The sequence below is a fragment of the Elgaria multicarinata genome, chromosome 9 (assembly GCF_023053635.1).
Source record: "Elgaria multicarinata webbii isolate HBS135686 ecotype San Diego chromosome 9, rElgMul1.1.pri, whole genome shotgun sequence".
NCBI classification, from domain to species: Eukaryota; Metazoa; Chordata; class Lepidosauria; order Squamata; family Anguidae; genus Elgaria; species Elgaria multicarinata.
Genome location: NC_086179.1, coordinates 27,536,075 through 27,562,286, shown reverse-complemented (window position 1 = coordinate 27,562,286; position 26,212 = coordinate 27,536,075). Strand labels below are relative to the sequence as shown.

The 26,212-nt window shown below is 41.5% G+C and overlaps 1 protein-coding gene across 3 annotated transcripts in view; it reads right to left on the bottom strand.

Moving 5' to 3' along the window:
- MYBPC1 (myosin binding protein C1) overlaps nucleotides 1-26,212 on the bottom strand; it is a 107,878-nt gene continuing 81,666 nt past the window's right edge. Inside the window, exons 21-31 of one of the 3 annotated variants that reach the window (XM_063133365.1) lie at nucleotides 25,920-26,030; nucleotides 21,693-21,860; nucleotides 19,853-19,941; nucleotides 18,879-19,074; nucleotides 16,322-16,461; nucleotides 13,023-13,182; nucleotides 10,931-11,067; nucleotides 7,717-7,903; nucleotides 3,403-3,461; nucleotides 2,061-2,100; nucleotides 1-239 (exon numbers count right to left, since the gene is read on the bottom strand). In XM_063133365.1, coding sequence (XP_062989435.1) covers nucleotides 2,080-2,100; nucleotides 3,403-3,461; nucleotides 7,717-7,903; nucleotides 10,931-11,067; nucleotides 13,023-13,182; nucleotides 16,322-16,461; nucleotides 18,879-19,074; nucleotides 19,853-19,941; nucleotides 21,693-21,860; nucleotides 25,920-26,030 — 1,268 coding nt within the window. In that variant the 3' untranslated portion in view covers nucleotides 1-239; nucleotides 2,061-2,079. The remainder of the gene's footprint in view (nucleotides 240-2,060; nucleotides 2,101-3,402; nucleotides 3,462-7,716; nucleotides 7,904-10,930; nucleotides 11,068-13,022; nucleotides 13,183-16,321; nucleotides 16,462-18,878; nucleotides 19,075-19,852; nucleotides 19,942-21,692; nucleotides 21,861-25,919; nucleotides 26,031-26,212) is intronic. The other 2 variants (XM_063133366.1, XM_063133367.1) reach the window with 2 other exon arrangements.

Here is a 26,212-nt window from a genome sequence, read left to right as displayed (position 1 = left end):
CCAGCAGCAGCAGGAAGAGGGGGAAGGGGCAATACATCAGACCATGCTGTAGGAGTCCCATGGCAGGGGTTAAAAACACTGCGGGTGCTGTGGCTACCATTTTCCAATGCAGTGGTGGAGAAGCACTGTGGCCAGGCATTACTTTTCATCAGGGTTGCCTGCTTGTATTTCTTGCATATAGGACTGAATGATATGTGGGGGCACCCCTTGCATTAGTAGTCTGAAGAATGAGACCCCACCTATGGACAAGGAATAAAACAGTCGTTAAAGCAACTAAGAGGACAGGTTTTTGTAGAAAGTGAGTTCCAGCTATGAACATCTTGATCCTATATGCATTTGGTGGGGTAGGGTGGATGGGTACAGTGATTTCAGTGGAGCTTGCTTCCTTGTGAATGGATTTAGTATTTGCAGCCTTCGTCACCTCTGATGGCTGCATTGTTTTTTTCTTCATGTGGGATGGAGTTTATCCCTTGAAGCATGTTCCATCAAGAAGTCATATGGTCTATTTAAGATTAACATTGCTCAGGCGATGGAAACATATGACCAATTAAGAACCAGAACACACATGGTCACTGTGCAAATGTTGCCAACAATGACGACCTCATGGTGAGTCATCTTTGTCCTGGCTGCAAAGTCTACAAGCACTCATCAGGTGGGTTGGTACCATCCTGGTATGGGTTTTCACACCTTTGCCCCGCAGAATGCAGTGAGAAGGCACTCAGTGTGATGGTGCTGACCTGTGCTACCTATAGCAGTATGGGAGGGCAAGGAGATCCGATGCGATGCTGACCCACGTGGTGAGTTCTTGTGCCAGGCCAGAGCACACATTACACTTGCCAAGGAGATACAAAAGCAGATTCCCAGTGGCAACTCTTCCTCCACTCAGCAATGACTTACTGATAGTGAGACTGTCGGCCAGTAGGCCAAATGAGACATTAAATGTATGGCCATGCCCATGTCTCGTCTACACAACTCCCAGTAATGGAAGACTATGTGTGACCTGACATGGCCTTCTGGGTCACCTCCTACACACACACTGAATGCTATGTCGTCGTGACACTTATCTGCTTCAATTAGACAAGCGCCATGAGACAGGAATCAGCCAAACATTTAAAGGAGACACCTAGTCTGTTCCCTGAATGCTGATCACGTGAGCTCATGGTGAGATGGTCATGTGATTGTTCCACAACAAGCACATTTCTCAACCTAATCCCCTAGTTACTGTAATTCTCCCAAAACTGTTACCATTTCTTGATCTATGGAGCAAGTGCAACTGCTAATAACAAAGACTTACCTTCTGATGCTTTTCTGATTCATAACATGAATCTTAAAGCTTAAGAACCTTTTGAAGAAGAAGTTATCAAACACTTCCTGTACATTCCAGCTCTACTAAATCAGTCATGTTTTACCATTGACTCTTAAGGGAAATAGCTTTTTTCACATTCAACCAAATGAAAAACACAAGGGGCATTTCTGAACGTTTTACTCAAAGTAATTAAGACATGTCACCGAAGAGCTCTTTCTTTTTGTTTAAGCAATCTTTTGGGCTATGATTCCCCAATGCAGAAGACAGACAAAAGAAGAAGAAAAACTGGCATGCTTTTAAAGCATTCTTTAAAGTCACTGTAGTATAAAATGTTCAAGTAAAATTAGGTAATAGTTGGGTATCAATAGCATCATTTCTGGAGGCATCTGGACCTTGAGGCAAATAGCCAGCTTTAAATGCTAAAATGCTCTGATATTTGGCTTGCTTATTTATGTGTAGTAAGCTGTTAACTGGGCTCATGCTTTGTTGCATCTTGCCGAAGTATTTACATAAGCTGTTAGTAAGTGGTTGCATCGTTACAGGGAATTGTAATTACAAGCATTTATTGGGCAGATTCAGTGCTATTTGTTAATTATGAGCACAGTACTGTATAAAGTCAGTCCATTACAATATTGATTTTCCTACCCCATTTTCATTAAATGACATAATGAAAATTATGCCATACATAGGGTAGGCTTTGTATGACGTGACAACAGCCATAAGCTTCATATGCAGGGACCATATGAAAGCTTACCTTAGATGAAACTATACATTCAAAAATCCTTACTGTGCAACTAAGGAAGAGAGAGAGAGAGAAGTTGTAAGCACTTAACTTGCTAAACACAAAAGTACAGAACTTGTTGAGTGAAATTATGTTCACAACTATGATAAGATGATGTTTTAATCCTTAGTCATGTAAAAAATGAAAGAGAGAGAGAAGCAAATGGAAAGTCAAAATAGGCAGGGATCTAGCACTACTTCAACATTACTATTAATACATTAAGCTTTATTAATTATGCACAAACACAAGTGATTGGCTACGGCAACTAATCTAGGGGACACAATGGAGCCAATCTGATTGTGCCACTAACCTAGGACCAAAACAAAAAGCTAAACTAAACTAAAACACACACATATATATCCAGGGTGTTTCTCAGTATAGGAAAAAGCCACAAATTTAAAAAAGCCACACACACAGCACTGAACTATATATATATGTGTGTGTGTGTGAGTGTGTGCATGTGCGTCAAAATTCTAACAGGCAAAATTATCAAGGATTACACACAGTCTAGATGTAACACAATTCACGTCCTATTATATACCTTTGCGAAGAATGCTGATATCATTTAAGAAACTGTACTTATTCTGCATGAGCCCCATTAACTATATGTTATTACTGGGACATTTAGAAGGGAATAGCTCTTAAAAGAAATATCCAATCTAGGTAGAAGGGTTAGTGTATATTACAGACTATTATTTATAACATTAATAGTGCAATCCTACCTATATTTTCTCAGTTCCCCTGCGTTCAGTGGGTCATACTCCCAGGTAAGTGTGCATCCTTAGTACACCACCAACCTGTGTGTGGCCATTTTGGCCCTGTTTAATAATTTAGATTTTGATAATGTGTTTCTGCTCAGAAGTTTTTATTTATTTAATAGGTGTATAGTACACTGCTGACCATATTTAAAATGTCTCTAAGCTGTTATCAAAGTTCATTATTGGTTCTGCACTAGGCTGTGATCTGCAGGGTTATAGACAGTTGTTTAAATCCTCCTGAATATTAAAATAGATATAATTCCTTGATGTATGGTGGATGTTGCTAAAGGATGTATAGGTTAAAAATTACATGAGTGTAGGATTATTTCTAGAGATGGAGCGGAAGGTCTAACCTAAAGTTTCCATAATCCAGATGTTAGTTCCCAGATTCTTGATTAATTTGGCCTTCTTTGCCCATGCCATAGCCAGTATGCCATGGAGCAACTACATAATCGAAGAACAAATACAAAATACACACTTCTCATGCAAACACATTTTATATAAGAAGAAAGGGATGAAATGGAAGGTAATGCCCAGTGGAATATGATTTTAGAAACCTGTTTCTGCCCCGCCAAGAAGATTGGTTCTCCTGGGGTAATTACTCCATGATATATCACTGCAGAATTAGAATATTTGTACCAATATTTATTCTCATTTGAAATACACCAGTTATAATTTTCTCAGCTTTCTACTGGTATGAGTAAAGCATTCTATCTCACATATTAGATTGTAATCCATAACTTCACAACAGCAACATGATGGCAACATGAACCGCCCAGAGAGCTTCGGTTATTGGGCGGTATAAAAATAAAATAAATGAAATGAAATTTGCTAGGTCACACTCCTCAGCTCACTGAAACTGGAGTAGTTCTGCTGACGTCAGTAGGAGTCCTTGAGAATAAGTGGCCTGACAATTGCAGCTTTTGGGAGTGATCCAAAGTCCTTGGTCAACTGGACATTCTCAAGTCAGCTTCCTTCATTAATTTCAAGGAGCTTTGTCTCTTCTCCCACCAGTCAAATAACAACCTTTGCCAAACACACCCCAGCCGAAAAAGCCCAACTCATTCATGAATTTTTATGCCCAAGAGCTTGTCTGCACAGGTCTTTTTCAGAGGGTTTGATTCCCATCACATGATTTCCATGCATATCCGGTTTCCTGCAGCTTCTTTTGGGGGAAATCGCAGTGTCAATACAGGGACAAACCACAGACTGAACCCATGCGCAGGAACAACAATGACTCTTCCCCTGCACAAAGCAGGGACATTTCTCATGCTACTCCTACAGTGGCTGTAAGATTTGCAGAAGGGATGCAATCCAAAGGACATTGAATTGCAGCTGGTACAGATAAGCATAATCGATAACATACCTTTGAGGAATCTAAAAAAGATCTACTCAGTAGCAGAAACAACGGTTAAAGAGGGGGTGACTTAGCAGTCCTAGGACTGGCACGGGGGCTACACTGACAAGAAATCAGGATTGGAGTAGGAAAAAATAATCAGGTAGCTGTCTGTATAAATCAGGTAAGCTTACTGTATGAATTGATAGATGCAGTTTTGCTGCAAAAATGTTTCAGGCTCATTGGGATCAATGACAAAACTCCTATTGGTTTCAAAGAATATGAATTGAACTTGTTAAACCTTGAAAACTGCACTATATGTGACACAATGATCTGTGCATAAGATCTCCTGGTTTGTTTGTTTTGAGGTGGTAGTAACAGCTGGAGGGGGGATTCAGACTGGTACTTCGGCAAGGCTTGGGCTAATCAGGGAAACAGCATGGGAGAAGGGGTTTCTAATATTATTTTAAAACACAGAGAGATGTGAATTCCGACAGAAGGATCTGACATATCACATCTCATTTGGCCCTGACATTCAAACAAAGCAGCACATAAGCAGAGCAAAAGTCCTTCATTGGTACTTTTCTTCAAAAGTGGAAACAAAAATTGGGACATCCTTATTGCATCATAAAAGTTCAGCAAATATATGAAAGTCATATGCAGTGTGTGTGTGTGTGTGTGTACGTGCAATATTTTGTTATATTTCTACAATGGCTAGTGTACACACACACAGAGTGCAGTTCAGAAACGGGGGGAAAGAACAATTAGAGCCTAATCCTAGAACCTAACCCTTCCTGTTAGGGCCCCTTCCATTAATTTCAGTGGGGGAAAGGAGTGTATACAAATTATCCATCCACCCAACTGAAATGCAAAAGAATGGGCATGCATGCACACATCCTGTCTGAATGGGGGCAGCACCATAAGGAGCTGACTGGAGCTTAGCCTGTACAAAAACACTTGATTTTGGCTTCATTGCTCCTTTTGAAGTACCCAGATGTTCTTGAGAAAAATGACCAACTGAGCAATCCTATACATGTCTACTAAGAAAGAACAAGTCCCATTACGTTCAGTGGGACTTACTCCCAGGTAAGTGTGTATAGGATTGCAGCCTTAATGGAAACATTGTTGACCTTAGTGACTACAGGTTATAGATGTCCAACCAATTTAGCAGGAAGTAAGACTGCTGAACTGCCCCAAGGACATATTATCAAGCAGCCAGTAATTAAGAGGTGCGTGACTTGAGTTAATAAATCATAGTATCAAATACTAGGGTGTGTGTGGGTGGAGACAGTAAAGGGGGAGTGGAGAATACAACCCTGCAATGAGATATTCACAACACACTGGTTTCTTCTATGGCTGTGAACCAAAATTACATTCATGCTTTCCGTGTGAAGTTTTTTAGCCTTTCCATCTCCAGATGTTAAAACAGAATGTTGGTAGCTAAGATGTAAAGAAGAAATTACTCTGTTATATATGGAATGGACTCAGTGTGGATGAAAAAGCTATGCATATGCAAATTTTTAAAGCCACTTTTTACCATGAGACATTGGAGGAATAGACATCTTTACTGTGTTTTCCATACAGGCATTTGTAGCTAGGAATGTGAGAATACAATTACAGGTTGAATTTCTGAAGCAGTTGAAGGCTTATGATTTATAATGATAGATTAGTCTAACCTGACCTTTTAGACTTGGAAATAAAGGAAATGGCTTTTTTTAATTTATTTTTTTACCGGTTATCATTTCCCATGTGGTGTGGAAAAGTGAGTTTGGCTGGAATGATGCATCACTTCTATGCAGAAGAATAGGTAATAGGGAAACTCAATAAATATGCCTAACCTAATAAAATGCAAAATGATATCTACACATTAACATTTTGTGACGCAATTCACTTCTATCCTGTTTGAGTTGTTTGAAAAGATAAATAAGAAATCACACACACAAAGCCCTAAGTAGAATTGCAACATACTATTAACGCATTAAATAAATATCATTTATTATCTAAACAATGAATGATACTTTTGATTTTTAAAACTATAAATTTTCCTAAGATTAAACAGCATTAAATGCAGTTCCTTGTTTCACCATTATGTTTTGCCTTGAAACTGCATAAAAAAAACACTCAATAATTTAAAGCTTTTTTTTCTTTTAACAGGTAGCTTAAATAAGCTTTTCTTGTCCTCCCAAACTAGCAAACCAATGTCATAAAGTACAACTATATGAATGATGTATATAGGTTTTGAACATGACTAGGAAAAAGGGGAGATAAAGAACGTCATCAGATGGGGGAAATCGTGTTTCCTTACCGTCGCTTTCCCCCAACTTCTGTCCCACAATACTTCCTCTTTCTTCACACAGGGGAAGAAAGGAAGTAAACAATTACCACATGGCCCACTCAGTGGTTTTTTTATCATGGTGCTTTTCCTGTACGCAGCAGGAAATGGCGGCACATTTTGTTTCGAAATTAAAAAATGAATTTACCGGGGTCTATTTTGTGACAGAACAAAGAAACGGGAGACGTATGGGAGGCGGATGACAAAAGGACCTACGAATGTCCGTAAGCGGGTAGTAACGAGCGTGCGACAAAATGCTTGTCTGATGACGCTCAGTCAAATTTAAAAGTTGCACAATTCAAAGCAAATGTTACTTTATTTGCCCCATTTCCTATCCATTTTTTTAAAAAAAAAAATATCTGAATACATTTTTCAGATAGATGTGCCTCTGCTTTATGGCGCTGTTCTGCTAGCTCGGAAGGATAAGTAAAGAAGGACCCCCTTTTTGTACCTAGAAAACACCCACAAGCTTCCAGTTTAGTGCAAACATGCTGAAGGCTGGCAAAGTACTCAGCTCGTTGTATGGTGTTAAAACGCAGGGATGAGATGTCAACTGAGAGCCCATACATGTGCCTATATGTCTGTGATCAGCCAGACACGCTGCAGTACAGTCAAAGTATTCCTACAGAGGTTGATGAGACTGTAGAAAGTGCTTTGTCTGTGGCATCAGTGAAGACCAAGATACAGGCTCTTTAAATTAGATCAGTTTGGGTCCAGACTGCTTCTGAATTAAAAATAGAAACAGTGGGAGGTGCAGTCTCAGATCTGCCACATCTCATTTGGTTTAGCCCTGTTCTAACCCTTTCACCTACAGCAGCCTTCCCCAACCTTGTGCACCCCAGATGTTGTGGACTCAAATTCCCATCATCATCAGGAGCACGCTAGCTTACAATGATAGGAACAGTAGTCCGGCACATTTGAAGTGTCCCATGTTGGGGAAGGCTGAACCACACCATCCTTGAGATGTATTACTGACATTCAAAAATAACACATTCCACAGCTCTCAGTACAGCTTAAATATTTCATTGACATTTTTTTTTATAGTTTTCCATGTAATCAATAAATTACCTGCTCTCTAAATGATATTCTGTTAAAGCGACACGTAGCTCTATAATCACAAAACCCAAAGACGTAAGCAGGCCTCTTCCCCTGATCTATTTTTTTCCTACCAAGAACTATTTCATCAAGTAGGGACAGCCTTACCTTTCACTTCCAATTTGCACTCAACTTCTGCCTCACCAAGAGTGTTGACAGCCTTGCAAGTGTACGTGCCTCCATCGTAGGGACTGGGTTTGCGGATCTCCAAGGTACAAACACCCTGATTACCAAACATCCTGTACCGGGGGTCATTCATTATAACTATTTTGTTCTTCATCCATGTTATTTTAGGCTGCAGTTAACGACACACAGAGAGAAATTATGAAATGGAATGCAAAAAATTCCCTTTCTGTGGTAGTCTTATTTTAAAGTTAGATTTTTAAAGAGGGGAGCTATGTAGATCATTCCATAAATTTTAAGAACTCACTTAAGGTTTTACTGCTTTTATTACACTTTTGTAGGTTTTACATTTGTTTTATTGTATTTTGAAGTGTCGTAAGCAGCCCTGGGGATTCTATGGAAAGGTGTGGTACATTATAAATTGCTAAAATAAATACTGTTGTCTACATTCTGAACCTATCACCTACCTGCACGTCTGAGTGGATGCATCAGTCTGTTTCAGGGGTAGGGGATCCCTTTCATTCCGAGGGCTGTATTCAATTTCAGACAAGCTCAGGGGCCAGATTCCAGGGGTGGGTGGGATTGAAGTCAAATGGGGCAGGGCCAAAGGCAAAAGGGGTGGAGCCAAAAATACAGCCCCCAGGCCCAGCCTATTTTAGCTTAAACCTCTGACTACCTGTAATTAAGCCCTAGGAGAGGCATTTCAACTGCTTAGACTTGGTAGGGGGAACCTCAAAGAACCTGGGAAACCACCAACTGAAAAGAAGGGGTCAGGGGAAGGGCGCATGAGCCTCTGGAGAACCTCGGAGGTCTGGACTGGGACCCCAGGTGAGCCAGATTTCACCCCCAGGTTTAAGATTCTCCACCCTTGGTCCATTTCTGGTCCATGTTACTTTCACATGCATTCACTTATAAGTCAGCTCCATCCTTTTCCCATTTTAAAAGTTATTTTTTTCAGCACCCATCCAAAGATTCACATTTAAGCATGCATTTATTTTTGAGCGCATCTTCTCTCAAAATACCCATTTCTAAATGCACCTTGATACATATTTTGAGCTGAGAATGACATTGCAACATTCGGAGGAGTGCAGAACACCAAATAGATAGATACATTCTGATCTACACATTAGTCCAGGAAGTCTCTTTGTATTTAGAATTCACAAAGATCAATTCTCTCAAACATTCCAAACCGCACTGGTAGCTAAATTTTCAAATGTCAGGCTGCCAGTAAAGCAAAACTAAATAGGGGGCCAAATTGCCCCACCACTACACACACACACGCCAGATGATGTCACATCCCCGTTTCATGTTTCTCCATGCTGGGAGAAGCATGGAATTCCATGCCTTTCTCAGTACATGGGGAGGCACTTGGCTGCTGAATCCCTATGCACAAAGCCACTCACTCAGCCAGACATCCTTAGGCCTAATCTACACCGAGCAGGATATTGCACTATGAAAGTGGTATGAAAGCAGTATATAAAAGGCAGGAGCCACACCAAGCAGGATATAGCACTATGAAAGTGGTATATGGTATGTGTCAATGGGCCCCAATGGTTGTCAGTGCACTTCAATACCACTATAGAGCAGTAGTGTGGCTCCTGCCTTTTATATACCACTTTCATAGTGCAATACCCTGCTTGGTGTAGATTGGGCCTTACTGTTATCTCAGGTACCTGTTGAGTGGCTTTGTGAATGTCCGGACAGCTCCATCACACCAGGGGGGAAACACGCTCCCTACCATGGCTTCTCCGCCCGTGTTTTCATTCCTCAATTACTTCCTCCCCAACGAGCACGAGGCCCATTGAGTCCGCTGTTCTAATGGCGCTTCTTCTCCTGCACACAGCAGGAGAGACAAGCAATTCCGTGTTTAAAAATACATCGGACTTAAGGGGGGGGTTTGTTGTCGTCAAAGGAAGGCCAGAAGGGGTGGAAGGTGCGTGGGAGGCAGATGTCATGTGAGGGACCTGAGCAAACTCCGTGAGTGCCCAGTAACGAGCATGCAATAAAACGCTCGTCGGATGGAACTCTCAGCAGCCAAGGCCCTTTCTCCATGTTGCAAAAGGCACAGAGCTTCATGCCTTTCTTCCAGGATTTCTCCAGCAGGGATTTCTCCAGGGAGGAACCCAAGGGAGCTCCGGGGGCAAGATGTGGAACCCCCAGAGGCTGGAGGCTTGGCTTCTCTGCAGTAAAAGCACAGAAGCAGGCGCAACTGTAAATAGGTTCATGTGGCTCACATCCAGGGGTCATTATTAGGGTGACCAACTGTCAGGATTTCCCTGGATTTGTCCTGGTTTTTGTTCTTTCCATGGTGTCAGGGGGGATTTTCTATAATTTTCAATAATGCCCTGGAATGACACACCTTCCCCTTTAAGTCTGCCATTAGCATGGCAGGAGGGAATGACATGCTTTCTTGAGGCACATCATTCCCCCACCCCGAGCTCCAATTGAGGTCTTAAAGGGGAAAGTGGGTCATTCGTGGACATTATAGAAAAGGCCCCAATTGGAGTGGATGGTGGTGGTGCAGAATGAAATCCTTTCCCCTCCTCCACTCCAATCGGGTTCTTTAAGGTGGCGGGGGAATAACGTACTTTCTGCAGGACTCAGAAAGCTGCTTCCCCCCACACACACTAGGAGTCCTCTTTTTTGGTTTCCCAAATATGGTCACCCTATTAAAGGTGTGCTGTAAAATCAGACATGTGACCAAGGCTATGTTTGGGTGGGCACAACCCCTTGGTACTGGACACGCCCCCTTGGGGGCGACCATGTTGTCCTCCTTTTTGGTTTCCAAAATATGGTCACCCTAGTCATTACATACCCCAATATCTAAACACTACTAAAGATGGAGAAACAATGCAGTAAGGTGCTAGTGGTGCTGATGAGATTATATGTCTATTTATTTGTAGCATTTATATACTGCTGAATATAGTAAAATCCCTCTGTGGTTCACACTATTAATATGAATATTGTGAAAAACATTCAAATGTGTTTAGATTTTGCTACACAGCAACGGTGTGGAAGAAGTGGAAACTCAGGATTCCTAATACTCTACTGAGTAGAGTCTACCCTTTAATCTTTTCATTCTGTCCTGAGATCAGATCTGCTTGGTAAAGTGAAGCATTCTATTTGAAGATGTCCATGTTTATTTAAAAACCCGTGTGCTGTCTTGTAAGATGCATATATAAATATGTATATATCTTACCTTGGGATTTCCTCTGACACTGCAGTTCAAAGTTGCATTGTAACCAGATACAGCATAAGTGTTAACTAAAGGCTGAGTAAACATTGGTGCTTCACTGAAATTGAAGTCTTCATAAATCGGGTTTTTGTAGACTTTACCTGCAAAACAGACATTCGGGAACTGCTAGAAAATAGTAGTTTGTAAAGTTTCACCCCTCCCAGTTTTATTGTGACTGCTATTGTTCCTTTTAACAGGTATGCAGTCATCAGTGACATAAGGGATTCACCTTGAGAAGTCTATCATACATTCTTTAGTGATGTTGTTTGGAACCTTAAAGCTTTACCCTTATTTTATAAACTGCTTGGGGTCTGGGTACATCATCAAATGTTCCTTGCTGAATTTGCTAGATCACCCTTATTTTAGAGGACAACTCCCCCTCCTTTGGAAAAAAAAATAGTTGTTTTGCATCATAGTTCTGGAGAGCAGAACAATTGCCCATATTTTCATAGTACTCACTTTCATAGAACCCCACTGATTTTGGAGACACCATGACTCCAAAATGTGCTTTATTTAAAAAATTCTTATGCGGCAACATTCATGTACAAGCCCCACTAAATACAAATAGACTTGGCACAGCCCCTTTAGAAGAATGATCATAGAGAGTCCTCATCACAAAATACTGGATACACTATACCCTTTCCTACAACAACCCTGTTACTACAGCCACGCAAAGGCCTTCTATATAATCACTTATTTTTAATTTCCCCATCCCCTTCATATTTTATTTCTTCCTGTCCACTGGTGCTGATATGGGGCAGGGACGGAGTTGAAAAAAAGAGCCACCTCTTTGTCCCTCAGTGAATACAACTGAGGTTGGGCCAGGAAGATACTCTTTATGATGGCCTTACATTTCTATTTCTTAAGTGTCACCATTGCTTGCTCAGCTTGATAGGGTGACTATTCAGAATCCTTGTTTTACTGCATGCAGAATATCCTGCATGAAAAGGATGAGGAAATCTTGGTTCTGCAGAAAATTAGGTCCAGCCAACCGTATTCCACACCAAATACCTTAGGTTGGAGCCAGGCCCTGCCTTCCATGGACACTCACAGAAGATGCCTCTGTCTGCTTTTCTGGAATCCCGTCCCTCACCCCATTCAAAAAGATCCCCTGACCCTCCGTGTAGCATTTTCAGTGGGCTGGAGGGACTGCCAAGAGGAGGAGGTGGCAGGGAAATTTGCTTCCGCCAACCCAGTTACTCATGCCTAAATCTGGATCTAACCCCTTATCTAAAACTGTCCTGACATTCTGAATAGCTACATGAGTTGAAAATCTCCTTTATTATGCCTGGGACATAGGTTAAATCTTTCTTACGCTCTCAAAATAGGATGCTAAGTAGTTTACAGGCTTTGCAGACAAGATGGGTTTGGTATAATATGCAGCGACAGGAAAAGTTCTAGCCACTTTTTAGACCACAGTCCTCCTGGCAGATGTCAAGTCTGAGTCACAGGACCAAAAACTAAGATGGTAAATAAATCAAATGTCTTTGTCTGCCAGAATTGAAAGTGGTTGTGATGGGCCAGTTGTATGAACTAGCCCTGAGCAGAAACGATCAGCATTTCTGCAATGAACTGCGTGTGAAAATCCACACAGCTAATCAAGGGCATGCTAACTGCTATTGTTTGTGCAGTGTGCAGATCAGCTCATTACTCATGCAGATGAGATAAAATTTTGTTTCGGCATTATACTGAAGGGGGGAAAACAAACAAAATTCCCATAGATTTTAGCAGGTGAGGTCTGCAGCCTAGAGGGGGGGAAATCCAATAAGTGTATCCCCCCTCTCTCCCAAAGATAAATACATTTATATTACAACTCAAACTGAGAATTGAATCTCTTGTGCTCTATTCTGTACCTCCAAAATTGTGTTATATTCTTTTTGCACAATCAAATATTACCAATAGTGATTTACTATTGACACTATTGGGTAGCTGCATATTACTATATGCAGCCGCCCCTCAAGGCATGAACAATGCAAGCTACCCCCACTTCCCCTTCTTTTATCAGCCTTCCTTTGCCCTATTTCAGTGTCATAGTTTTGGAGTTAAGCTAGCTAACCATCTTTGGCAATCACGGCACTCTCTTTTGTCTTTGTCGCATCCTCGCTGAGGCCACACATGTTTTCAGAAAAGATCCGGAAGTAATACTCATTCCCAATGACCAGTTCAGTAATGGTTGCACTGGTTCGGTGGTAATGTTCGATGACGGTGAACCATTCCTGCAAGATACAAGCCCATGTTAAATTTGTCTAATCCCACAGAAGTAAGGCCCACTAAGGCCATGGCTAGACCTACCTGGTCTAGTGTGATGGAGGGGTAAGGATCTTGCGGTGTGGTTATCGCGAGATCTCCCCTCTGTCTTCACGCAGTGTGCGACGTCCTAGGAGGAACAGGATGTCCTGCCTGCCATATTTTTTAAAGGGGACGGAGCGCATGAGCGCTCAGGCGAACAACAGTAAGTTTTTCTTTAAAAAATTAATTTCACCACTCCCCCCACCTCACCCCCGATGGGCAGGGAGCCAGGACAAACCACAACACCCACCCACACGTTCCACGGTCTTGGGGTCATCCCGAGACTGCGGAAAAAGCAGGATTAAAGGGTAGGGCGATATCCCTCGGAAAGGGAGGGATCATCCCTCCTTGCTCCAGGGATCCCCTGTGTGTCATGTAAATGCACAGGGACGATCCCGGGGTGATTCCCGGGATATCGCCCTGTCTAGCTGTGGCCTAAGTTTAATGGGAGTGACTCCTAGGAAAGTGTGCACAGGATTTCAGCCTTAAGAGTACAATTCATTACCCACCAAATTGCCTTTTTATAATCCGTCCCCATGAGAACACAACCAAGAGATCCAGAGTTAAGGGAAGTTAGGATGTTTATCAGTAAGTTCAGATTCAATGTGAAACAATAATAAAGAAATTGTGATTTAGTAAATATTTTGGCAAACAGTGGGTTTCCTCAGATGGGGAAATTGTGTTTCCTTACCATTGCTCTCTTCCTGGTTCTCTTTCGTGTTTGAAATGAGCACAATTACAAGGAGAAGAGAGCAGCGACCATGTGGCCTGTACATTTCAATGGGACAGTGCCTTCTAGTCAGCATTTTATAGCGCAACCTCAGAAAGCCTGGTTTTTTGAGGTTTATTTTGTGACAGTAAAAATGAGAAAAGAATCGGGAGACGCGCAGAAGGCTAACTGCGTCATCAAAAGGACCTGCGAACATCCGTGAGTAGCCAGTAACGAGCGTGCTATAAATTGCTGGTTTAAAGAAGCTCTACATTTCATGATTTGCTGTACCATTTTGACATGCCTAACATCCCTGCAAAGTTTAATGACTTGGCAGTAAAATCTGAATAGAAAGCAAAATCAAGTAAATCGGCACATTTCATTTAGAAGCACCAGAGAATCATTCTAGGAAAAGCAGTATGATGAAATGTGAGTTTTGAGAAGTTGTTGCTAGGGGGAGACCAAAGATCCCTTTGTCTGTTGATTAGTAAAGTACACTGTAGATAAGAAAGCCAGGGAATGGAAAAAGAAAACCAAAACCCCTTTTATGCATCTGATTCCAAGAAGTCATTGCTCCTGTGCCACCTAATAGCAATATTTTTCATAGGAGTACTATTAAATCCCAGCAGTTTCTCAAATTTCAAGAAGAATTATTGGCGTGTACCCCATAAAAACCTAAAGCACACTTTGAAAGAAACTTGGTCCATTTGTCAGAGGAATATTGACAGCGCAGGCAGGCAAAAGGAGTATAAAGTTCACAACAGGCAAGGCAATGGCAACCAGGAAAGGGGAATTTTTCAAACAAAAATCATGCACATGGCACAAAACTGCTAGGCCTGTAACAAGTTGAAGGGGTGGGGGGAATCGTCTGTTGTTTGATGGTTCGTTTGTTTGTAAAAACATTTCTATTCCGCTATCGCAGCCTGTTCAATCTGTGTTAAACCACTTGTGTACATTTAATGTTACTTCACGTCTAAAGTGGTGATGATATAGTATACAGAAAAGTGTGTGTGTGTGTGTGTGTGTGTGTGTGTGTGTGTGTGTGTATATATATATATATATATATATATATATATATGATAAAAGCCATCCTTTCCCCCCTCCCTCCCCTGCCTGTTACTGTGATTTTAGATTGTAAGCCATATGGCAGATTGTCTTGTTGTTTTATTCTGTACAGCACCATGAAAATTGATGGCACTTTATAAATAAATATTATTAATAATAATAATTTTAGGATACTTTTAGGGTGTTTTAAACAGTCTATACTATGTTTTTAATCAGTATTTTATGTATTTTACGCTTGCTGTTGTTCCCCACCTCTATCCAATCGGAGAGGCAGGTAAGAAATATATTATTATTATTATTATTATTATTATTATTATTATTATTATTATTTCACCCCAGTTCTTCAACTTGTTATATGCATCATTTTGGTTGATATTTTCAGCTGCTGCCTCCTGTTTTGGGTCTTATAGCAGTTGTTATCCATAGGTAACCTATGAAAAATGAATTATTTCCCTAAACCTATTGATTGAACTGGGGTGGGTGGCGAGTTGCATACATGCTTGGAGGAAGAGGAGGAGGAGGAAGAGGAGAAGCAGCAGCAGCAGCAGAAGCAGCAGCAGCATCTCAGCCCGTGCCAACTCCTCCTCCTCCACTGCAAAGTAACTGCCTCCAGGCCACACCCATTTGGAATGAGGGGGTGTATACTTCCAGGACAGAAGCTCTGGCTGGCTTCCAGCCAAGCAGTAATTCTAGAAGTCGTCTTGTTTTGAGAAATGGCGCATTTCTTGCCTAGGGTCAGTTAACATATGTGAGGCAGAAAGAGATTGGGCAGGTGATCTTTCTTCTATCACTGTTCTGCTATGGCACTTCGTAGATCAGCTTTCCCTATCCTGGTTGGACTACAACTCCCATCGTCCCCAGCCAGCCTGGCCAAATTGGAGGAGCCTGATTTAAATAATCTGGCTGGAAATTTCATCCATTTTTACTTTGTTTGCTCTTTTCATTTATTCATTTATTTATTAAGCCACCCCTCCTCTTTCAAAAAGCGACAAAACACTTTGTCGCTTTTTGAGGGGGTGGTGGGCTATAAATAAATAACCCAGGGATGGGGAAATTATTTCTGCTGAAATTTCTGCAGCATAACCGTGTGTGGGGGGAAATTTTTTTCCCCAGCCTCAAAGAGGCCAAGTTCATTGTTAGGTCTTTCCTAACAGCATCAGTTTTTAAATGGCAGATGAGCTTGATCACAAAAGCACATGCATGCATAAACAGTAGCAACTTTTCAAGACAACCTTGCATATGAAAATTTAGCAATCTTGTCCTAAGATTTGCCATGCAGAAAGCCTACCCACCATGCTCTTTTTGTCAGCCTTCTGGATTGTGTAGCCAGTAATGTTTGCATTGCCATCATCCTTCGGCGACTTCCATTCCAAAGCAACATTTTCTCCCCAGACATCAACAATGTTTACAACTTGGGGTGGGCCTGGACGATCTGTGGCAATCAAGTGGCATTGTAAGTATTTCTAATTTTACCTGTAGATGTGATTTTGCTTAATTTGCACAACTCACACTGCTCACAGGGTCCAGCTTCTCTTGGCACAACCTTTTTATTTTCTTTTGAGGTTTGCACCAAGGCTATGGCTTCTGAAGGGCCAAAAGGCCTTTCGGGTGGCATCTCCAATCCCCGACACCATCATGCAACTTCTTCCTCCATTTCTGTGCTGCAAGCTTTCCATACTGCCATAATGCTGCATCTGATAACAGTGATGAATTCCAGCACTGCAAATTCCACCCAGATTTGACCACATTATGGCATAATCCTGGAGTAGGGTGACCATATGAAAAGGAGGACAGGGCTCCTGTATCTTTAACAGTTGTATAGAAAAGGGAATTTCAGCAGGTGTCATTTGTAGGCATTCAGCACCTGGTGAAATTCCCTCTTCATCACAACAGTTAAAGCTGCAGGAGCCCTGCCCTCTTGACAAGATACAAAAGAGGGCAGGGTTCCTGCAGCTTTAACTGTTGTGATGAGGAGGGAATTTCAGCAGGTGCTTCATGCCTACAAATGACACCTGCTGAAATTCCCTTTTCTAGACAACTGTTAAAGACACAGGAGCCCTGTCCTCCTTTCCATAGGGTCACCCTATGACCTGGAGCAATTCTTGAATCACATCTTACACTACACGTATTCACATTAACTTAAAAAGAAAATTAAAGGTCAAATGATCTCCAAGACAGTTTACAACAGATGATTGCAATACAGAACAAAGTAATGGATTTGTCTCTTGTTGGGGCAGCCGAGAAAGAGCTGTGGGGGTGGGAGAGAACATGATGTTCAAGCTTCTCCCCAGCTCTCCTGCTGCCATTCCTGCTGCTGTTGTTACAGGGCCTGCTGGGAACCAAGGCCTAATAAGCTCCTTCCGTTCAGGAAGTGTGCTTCCAGACAGTTATGATTTTCCCTATCTCTAGGCGGTGGGGCTTCTCGCTTGTCTCTCAGTGGTGCGACAGCTCAAAGAGATGCTGGAAGGCATGAAGTTAAAGCCTTTCCCCAACTCTCTGGTGTTCTTGCCTCTGCGCCCTGACAGCACACAGACAAAGGTCAACAATATTTTAAAAACCCAATAAATAAACAACAAGAACTTTATAAAAATGGCAAGCAAGAGCAATTAAACAACGCAGAACCTTCCGACTGTGGTTTGTTTAGCGTGATGTGCAAACCAGGAACTCTGGCTTGTCTCTTCCCCCACAAGCCAGATAAATAACCCAAGAGCCGTTTGTAAACAATAAGTTAGTTCCATCACCCCCAAACTCTGGCTTATTGTATTGTACAAACTGGGCCAGTATGTTGTTGCTGGTAGTAGACAGTTTCAGATACTATAGAGGAAGCATACAAAAAGATCAGAGAACAATGATGAAATAAAATTAATAACCCATTTCTGGTTGCTTTTTCCTAGCTTCTTGCAGTTTATATTTAAGGGACATCTGAACATGCCAAAGAACTTTCAGGACTTCACAGCTATAGGCTATATCAGGGGTATGCAAGCATCTTTGGACGCATGGGCATACTAGTAATTTATTTTCATTTCCAAGAGCACATTTCTCCCAAGTTATTTTGGCCCACATGCATTTATTTTTGGGATTCTTACATTTTTTGACCACCCCTTCCAGTAGGGTGATCATATGGAAAGGAAGACAGGGTTCCTGTATCTTTAACAGTGGTATTGAAAAGGGAATTTCAGCAGGTGTTATTTGTATGCGTGCAGAACCTGGTGAAATTCCCTCTTCATCACAACAGTTAAAGTTGCAGAAGCCCTGTCCTCCTTTCCATATGGTCACCCTAGACCAGATACAAAAGAGGGCAGGGCTCCTGCAGCTTTAATTGTTGTGATAAAGAGGGAATTTCACCAGGTGCTGCATGCATGCAAATGACACCTGCTTAAATTCCGTTTTCAATACAACTGTTAAAGATACAGGAGACCTGTCCTCCTTTCCATATGGTCACCCTACCTTCCAGGATTCTCACTTTTCTTGACAACCCCTGTTCTTCCTCCTCCTCCTCCCCTCCTTCCTACTTGGGATGTCCTTCCCCCACTACCTCCCTTCTCTCCTCTGTCATTCTGCCACACTCACTCCCACCCCCACTTCTGCCTCCCACCACATTCATCTCTGCAGTGAGGAAGCAGGAAGTCAGCAGACTGGGAGATAAGTCTCCCCATCTGCCAACTTCCTGCTTCCTCACTGCTGAGCAAGGTAAGAGGCAGAAGCAGCAGTGGGAGTAAGTGTGGGAGGATAACAGGGGTGAACAGTGGGTTGGCAGGTGCACTTGGGAGTCCCAGCAGAAGCCAGGGCGGGCTCTGGTTTGCTGACTCCTGTTCTGTATTCTTATCAGCCATGATTTTTTAGACATACCAACTATTTGAATCTCTATTGTAGCTCTGTCCACCAAATTGTCTACTTTGACTTTCATGTCGTATTTCCCAGAGTGGATCCTCTCTGCCTTTCGAATGAAGATGATACTATCATTTTCACTGTTGCGGATGTTAATTTGGTTCTTGTCTACATGGGTACCATTTTTCTTCCAAGATACCTTAGGCCTTGGTCTTCCCTGTGGCAAAACAAACAAACAAAAAACATGTCAATGGAGGAATCATAACACTGCTTTATTATTATTTGACTTTTTTAACATAAACTTTAAAGAAGAGGCAAGGAGGCAGTAGAGAGAATTGTCAAGGAGAGATTGAAAGCTGCTTACTGAAGTATAAATTTGAAACAACATTCAAACATGTACATCTGAACAGATAGCACAATTTCCTTCAATGTAGCCACCAGATACACTGAAAGTCTGGATATCCAAATGGCTGATGCCACAGGAACATAAGAAAATGCTCGTAGGACTAACATGAAAGCAGACATAATTTGTCAACAAGATGGCATGACATCAGCAGAAGCTTCAAATGCGCTATTATCAAAGTTTGACTGACTTTAACAACTTTAGCTGATTCTGGCTACATTTCTGACACCACCACTCCCCAATGTATTTAGCAAAATATTGGGTTCTAGATTTAGGCATCATATAAGCAACTCAAGGACAGGTCATCCCAGGGTTGTTTATCACAGTGAAAGTAGGCAGGCCTGCGGAAAATAGCGTGCGTACACACACACACACACACACACACACACACACTCCTGCTGCACTTCCAACAACCCATGGTTTCTGGGAGCCTTTTGGCTGAGGAGCAGGATAAAAGTGCTTCAACCAACAACAACAAAATAATGCACTGCTGTTTAGAGAATATAATGGTATCTTCATATTTCTGCCCATTGCTCTGTTCTAGAGTAACAGTTACAATAACAGTATAAGAAAATACATATTTGTCCCATACCTGAAAGGGAATAACAAGATTCACAGCTTCTCCAACCCGTCGAACGTAGGTTTGCTTTAAGTGTCTTGGCAGGCGAATCTTCGGAGGTTCTTAAAAAAATTTTTTTTAAAAAAAGGCATTTGTTTTTAATATGTTTCATTAACAAGATCTGATCCTGGTTTCATATGCTGGTCAATAAGCAGAGATTGAACCATAGTTTCCCAGTTTGGAGGGAATAGAAAACTGTAGTTTAAACTAACCACAACTGAAATGCTCAAGCTGTCATCCAAGGAATTTGGGGAGAAGTGAGAGAAGTATGCAGGCCCAATACTCATTCTCGGCTTAATGAACTGCACTCTATTAAGTTGAGATGGTTATATATCTGAACTACCCCTTTATAGTTTCTAAAATGTATTCTCAAAGTTGAATTTTAAAAGCAATGTTCAAAAACTAAATTAAAACCTTGAATTCTACATCTGAAAAATGCATATTTGTGCATACATTTATTTAAACTCCAATACATTCATGGATACAGACGCCAGGGCTTTGGCTTTATACTCCCCCTGGGATGCCACTTCTTATTTGTGGCATCAGTCGCGCGATTGCTGCTATGATTGACAAGTAGGGTCTGAAAATGAAGCTACCACCAAGCTTAGCCCCAAATTGCTTTTTCCAGTCTAAGAGCTTTTCTACACGAGGCATTTATTGTGCACTGGTGAGTCATTACTCACAGGTTCTTTAGACAACATTGTAATGCTCAAGTTTCACTTCTGCTTTTTAAGAGCACTTTCCGCAGTTTTTTTAGAGCAGGGAAAATGGGTTATTATTTCTGATGGTGAAAGAAACGGTATTTGCACTATTTAGCAATAGCACAGCGCCACCTAAAGGTTGTGTAGTGGAAACACAGGAAAGGAAAAGCTCTTGGTCGCATCTCAATTCAGCAACGAAACTGAAGGGACAGCGATTAAGAGCCTCGTGCAGGAAAGCTCTGCCACTGGGTTGCTAGCGCAGACATCTCTTCCAAAGAAAAATTTCTTTAAAAAGTAGCCGTTGCTCATTTCTACATGCCATAAACTTGTCAGTCCACTCAAATGATTGTCTGCTTAGTTGCAATGATCCCAACATCCAAAGAATTCATTGGACAGTAAGCACAGAAACTTATGCTGCACGGATTTAAAAAAGGCCAGATGATCCTTGCTGGTGCACATATGAAATGGGGGAAGATGGTGTACTAATTCTAAACTAGGGGTGGGCAGACAGTCCCCCCCCCCCCACACGGCCGGGCAAAGCTGGTAATAGGCCTGGGCCAGATGGGAAATGTAGGCACCATTTCAAACTGCTCATTAAGTATTTTTTAATCAGTTCTAAGTACATATGAACTAGAAATATTTATAAAAAAGGTAATGGCAAGCGTTTTTATTCAAGATGTATATAAGACATCACTTTTTCATATTCAGAAATGCTTTACGTGCTTTTCTTTGGGCAAATTCCTCAACAACAACAGAAAAATCAAGCAACTTTGCCTTGTCAATGTTAGTACTGCTCACTCACAGGAGAACTACTTTGTAGCAAATCTTTACCTTTGCGTCTACCAGGGGGACTCAGAGTAGGCCCCTCAAAATCGTAGGCCCATGCCAACTGGCTCCACTGGGCCCCCCTTTGCCCAGCCCTGTCCCGCCACCCCAGTCTTCTTTGTGGTTCCCAGTGCCCTGCAGTGGCAAGTTTAGTGGTACGGCAGCAGCAATTCTCCAGTGGAAGGTGAGTGCGAGCCCTGGTGGATTCCAGGGCTGGTGGAAGCTATATCAGGCACTGTAAATTCTATCAAGGTTCACATGAGTTAAAGGTAAATTGTGAATCTCACCTATAACTTCCTTGACTAAAATGGGCTGTGGATGCAGCCGAGGATCACTGGGACCAGCAGCATTCACAGCTTTTATTCGAACAAAGATTTTTGATCCAGTTGGAAGACCAGTGATGGTGAACTTTGTTTTGTCAGTTAGTTCGGGATTGGCCACAATCCATTCTTCCGCTGAAGTAGAATAAAAGTAAAATAAAAAAGGGGTGGGGGAGGAAGGATGAACACCAATCATTTTTATATATACGCAAAATGTGGCTCTATGAAGAAAAGCACTAAACATTTTTTTTAATTAGATGTAGCAAACTGAATGTCATTTCCTTAAGATATTTTGCACCTTTGTGGTCAAAGTACTAGTTCTTAGTATGATGCACATGTAAGAAGCAAACCTTATCTGATTTCAAAGCACTGTCAGTATTCTCTACTTTTGAGATCTACTAATGTATATTGTTACCAACAAAACACAATAGAGTAAACTAATCAGAATTATACACCTGTATTATTTATTACTTCTTTAAATGGAAAGTTAACATGCAATCAACACAATAATGATCAGTGGCAATACAAAAATCCACATGGAATTTGATATCTGGCACATTACTAGGAGCTAAATAATTTCCTGTCTCTTTTAAAGAAAAGTTTTCTAGCTTTCATAGTTGGGAAATGACGAATGTGCATATGCTCACACACACAGCTTTACTGCGCCTTGCAAGGGTCTTTGTACAGTCCATGATTACCTCAATCATGTTCACGCATACATCTCTATGGCCCCCTCCTCAATCTATGCCTATTTTCCTGATGTTGCACCATTTCTCTTGAAACAAAATGAAAAGTTCCAAAATGTTCTGAGAATTCTAAATAAATTCTAATCCTGGAGTGGTGACCTAATCCCAGTGTAAATGCCATACGTATTTATTAAAGCTGTGTGGGTGCTCCAGTGTGCACATAGAACTCCCAGCAGGCAAATGCTTTTCCAGTCTCTAAAACAAAAACGGTGAAGTTTTACTGCCCAAAACTCACATATGAAATTTAGAAAACAGTGTGTCAGCTAAATCCACTGATTTATGCAAAGAATTTGTATAAACTGGTCACTTAGATAATTTCTGGAGCACAGAATTGGGTCTTTCTTGATACAGAATTTGATTTTTTGGCACAGAGTATGTAGAGTCCTGGGCATGATCACATACAGTTGGCACTGCTGGGATGCCACTGGCTCCTGCAGTTGTGATAGTCTATTTATCTCCAGTGGTAGACAATGTTGGTTATTTACCACAAGTGGTAGACAATGTTGGTTATTTACCACGGGTGGTAGTCAATGTTGATTATTTACCACCGGTGGTAGACAATGTTGGTTATTTACCACCGGTGGCAGACAATGTTGGCTATTAACTCCAACACCCACAACCCAATACAGGTGGTAAGAGAATAATATAAAGTTTTTTTCCCTCTTGTTTGACTTTGTCCTTTTCTGCTTAAGTACTCTGGAGTTACAAGAGTAAATGCCATTAGAAGAAAAACATCTGTGCAGATTTACCAAGAGATATGTGAGTAGCTGCAAGTGACTTGCCATGCTGATTTGCAATCTATACATTTTCAAAGATGCATATTTCCTATTCTACCATTTTTGTCTCAGGAATGCCTTGCAGGAACACTCCCATAAGCAAAAATTATAATTGATTACTAGCACGCTGGACTGGCAAAAGATACCTGAAAATGAATGGGACTCTTACCAATATATGTCTTGGGGGAGATCACAGCCACATTGCACAAAAAGAACCTAACATACTTACAAAAGTGGTCAGGGACCTGTCAACTCCTGTTAAATTACAATGGGATTTAACTTCAGCCAGCCTCTAGCATTATATGAAGGCAAGATCCCACTTGGGGACCAGTGACCTACTTCTACTATAAGTACCACAAGTATTTATGAATAAATATGAAGCCTAATTTAGAGTTGTATGGATACTTCAATGTAGTTGCCTTGGCTCGGTGATGCATGCTTTGGTTATAGCTAGGCTAGATTACCATAATGAGGCTGCTTTTAAAGACAACTCAGAAATTCCATTTGGTACAGAAAGCAGCAACAACAATGCCTGCAGGGGCCAAAAGATCAGAACATACAACACCAATTCTGTACTAGTTACATTGGCTGCCTGTTTCTGAGCCCAATTGAAAGTGCTGGTTTGGGCCTTTAAACCCCCAGTTGGTTTGAGACCAGGCTATCTAAAGGACTGCTTGCATCTTTACAAAGCTGCCTGAACTCTAAGATCAGCTTCTGTGAGTAAGAGATGTTAAGGACAGCGCCTTTTCAGTAGCAGCCCCGCACTGGTTGAATGCGCTCCCTTAGGAAGGGCATATAGCCCCACCATTGTTTGTTTTTAAAAGAAGGCATTTTTATTTCAGTTCTCATTTTATTAAAGGTTGCATCCTGATAACATTTTACTAGTCATTTTAAGAGGTGTAGTGTGGCTTTTAATTTGATGTATTTTGGCTTATTTGTGTTGTGTAATAGTGCTCTACACTGCTTTGGCAGGGCAGTGTCCCCTGGAAGGCATTTTTGGAGGTAGTATCCAACAGTGCCCAGTGCTAGTGATAATGACGCTGTGCTAGTGAAAACTAACCCTTAAGCAACATCAACTAGTGCAACAAGAAAAAGCAGTGACTTCCTGCCGAAATTTAGCAGCAGCATCAAAATCCAGTAGCAAATCGTTGCTCCTTCCTGTTGTGCTAATTACACTGTGCAAGCATTGATTTATGCTGGCACAGCATTGTTAGCGCTAATGCTGGGACACCCTGGGATACTACCCTATAAATCTCCCAATTTTGTTTAATGCACATGGTGGAGCTCCAAACAAGCACACATGCACACACACACTGTCTTCACTTCAATGTCCAGGACAAGTCTGTGCGCACACAAATAGGGATGACTGCGTGGAGCTGTCCCTGAAATTGCACTGAATGGGGAAAGCCTTTGTGCATGAGAACTATCTGCATATCAGAGCTCCACACATGCAAGGAGCCTCTGGACTGGGACTGTAGCTTCATCTGGATCTCATCAAAGGCCCTTTCTACACCTAAGGATTATCCCAGGAAAATGGAGGGATCATCCCTGCCTGCTCCCAGGATCCCCTGTGTGTCATTTGGACGTACAGGGATGATCCTGACCTGGGATGATCCCAGGGGAAAAGGCAGATGTAGAAACAGCCATAGTCTCCAGCTTATTGATGCTCAGAGTCAGAACATTGGAGAACAAAAGCCATCCATTAATCTCTTATAGAAACAAATTTAGAAATCACAAACAGCTTTAAGTAACAATAACTGGCTGCCTTAAACACTCAATTATTGAATAGGTCTTTGGGGGGGGGGGGAACAAGTGCATTTTTATACCAAAAGAAATAAGCATGCTGTATGGATAATGCATGTTTAGCGGGAGAAAGCAACTACATTCATTCTTTAAAAACTGGTTCTTCTACGAACAGAGTGGTTGTGTGCTTTAGTTGGTGGAGTACTGGATTTGGCACATATACTGCCTGCAGCCATAAGCCACTCCTTATAAGCTTCAGTTTACCATTTGTGAAATGAAGTTATAATAATAACCTACCTCACAGGGCTATTATGAGGATAAGCAAAATAATAGCAGCGAAACACTTGACAGGTTAAAATGGCTATAAATATTGTATAATTAATAATAAGGGTTCTGTTTCCTGAACTTTACCACACTCAACCAAATTATTTTGGAACTTTGCTGGAGTATATACAAGATTGTGCCCCTTAAAAGCTGGGGGTGCAGGAGATCTCAGAATGAATAGTTAAGTATCTTCATTGCATACTTTACCTTCCAGGTCATAGGTTGCCTCCAGAATTTCACCATCATATAGTTCTGCCGATATACCTTATGAGAGTCCATCATTACAATTAATTCAGAGACACCCACTTTCACACAGGTGATAAATGAGTCAGTAGTTAGTACTACCTGTTAGTAAGTATACAGAGATATGCACTGCACCTTGAAGAGGAGGTTTGGGATGATCAAGGAATTGGCAAGAGAGTGAAATCAACCGTATGTATTTGGATGTGTTTTTGTGCACGTGTGACTCCTACACATAGTAAATCACTGCTTTGTTTGATTTCATCCTTCGTTTCCATCAGATTGAGGCTTCAGCCATAGATCAAAGGGAAACGGCAAAATGGAAAGGGGGGAGGGGAGAAAAAAGGATGACATTGAGCACTCACAGGGTTTGGATGTCTTCTCTTCGTTCTGCATCTTGCCCCCGTCTGCCTCCTCACTATTATTTTGCTCTGTACCACTGTTTCCCTTGCCCTCTGTAGTGGGCGCCTGGGAACCTAAATGATTTGGAAAGCACACATGGGAATTTACAGTCATAGGCAGAAGAGCCTTTTCGACTGGTATATCTGAGTACCCAGAGAGAGAGAGAGAGAGAGAGAAAGAGAGAAAACTGACACAGATGAGAAATTTGAAAAGAGGAGATAGGCAGGAGAAATCCATTGAGAAAAAGAGAAGATTT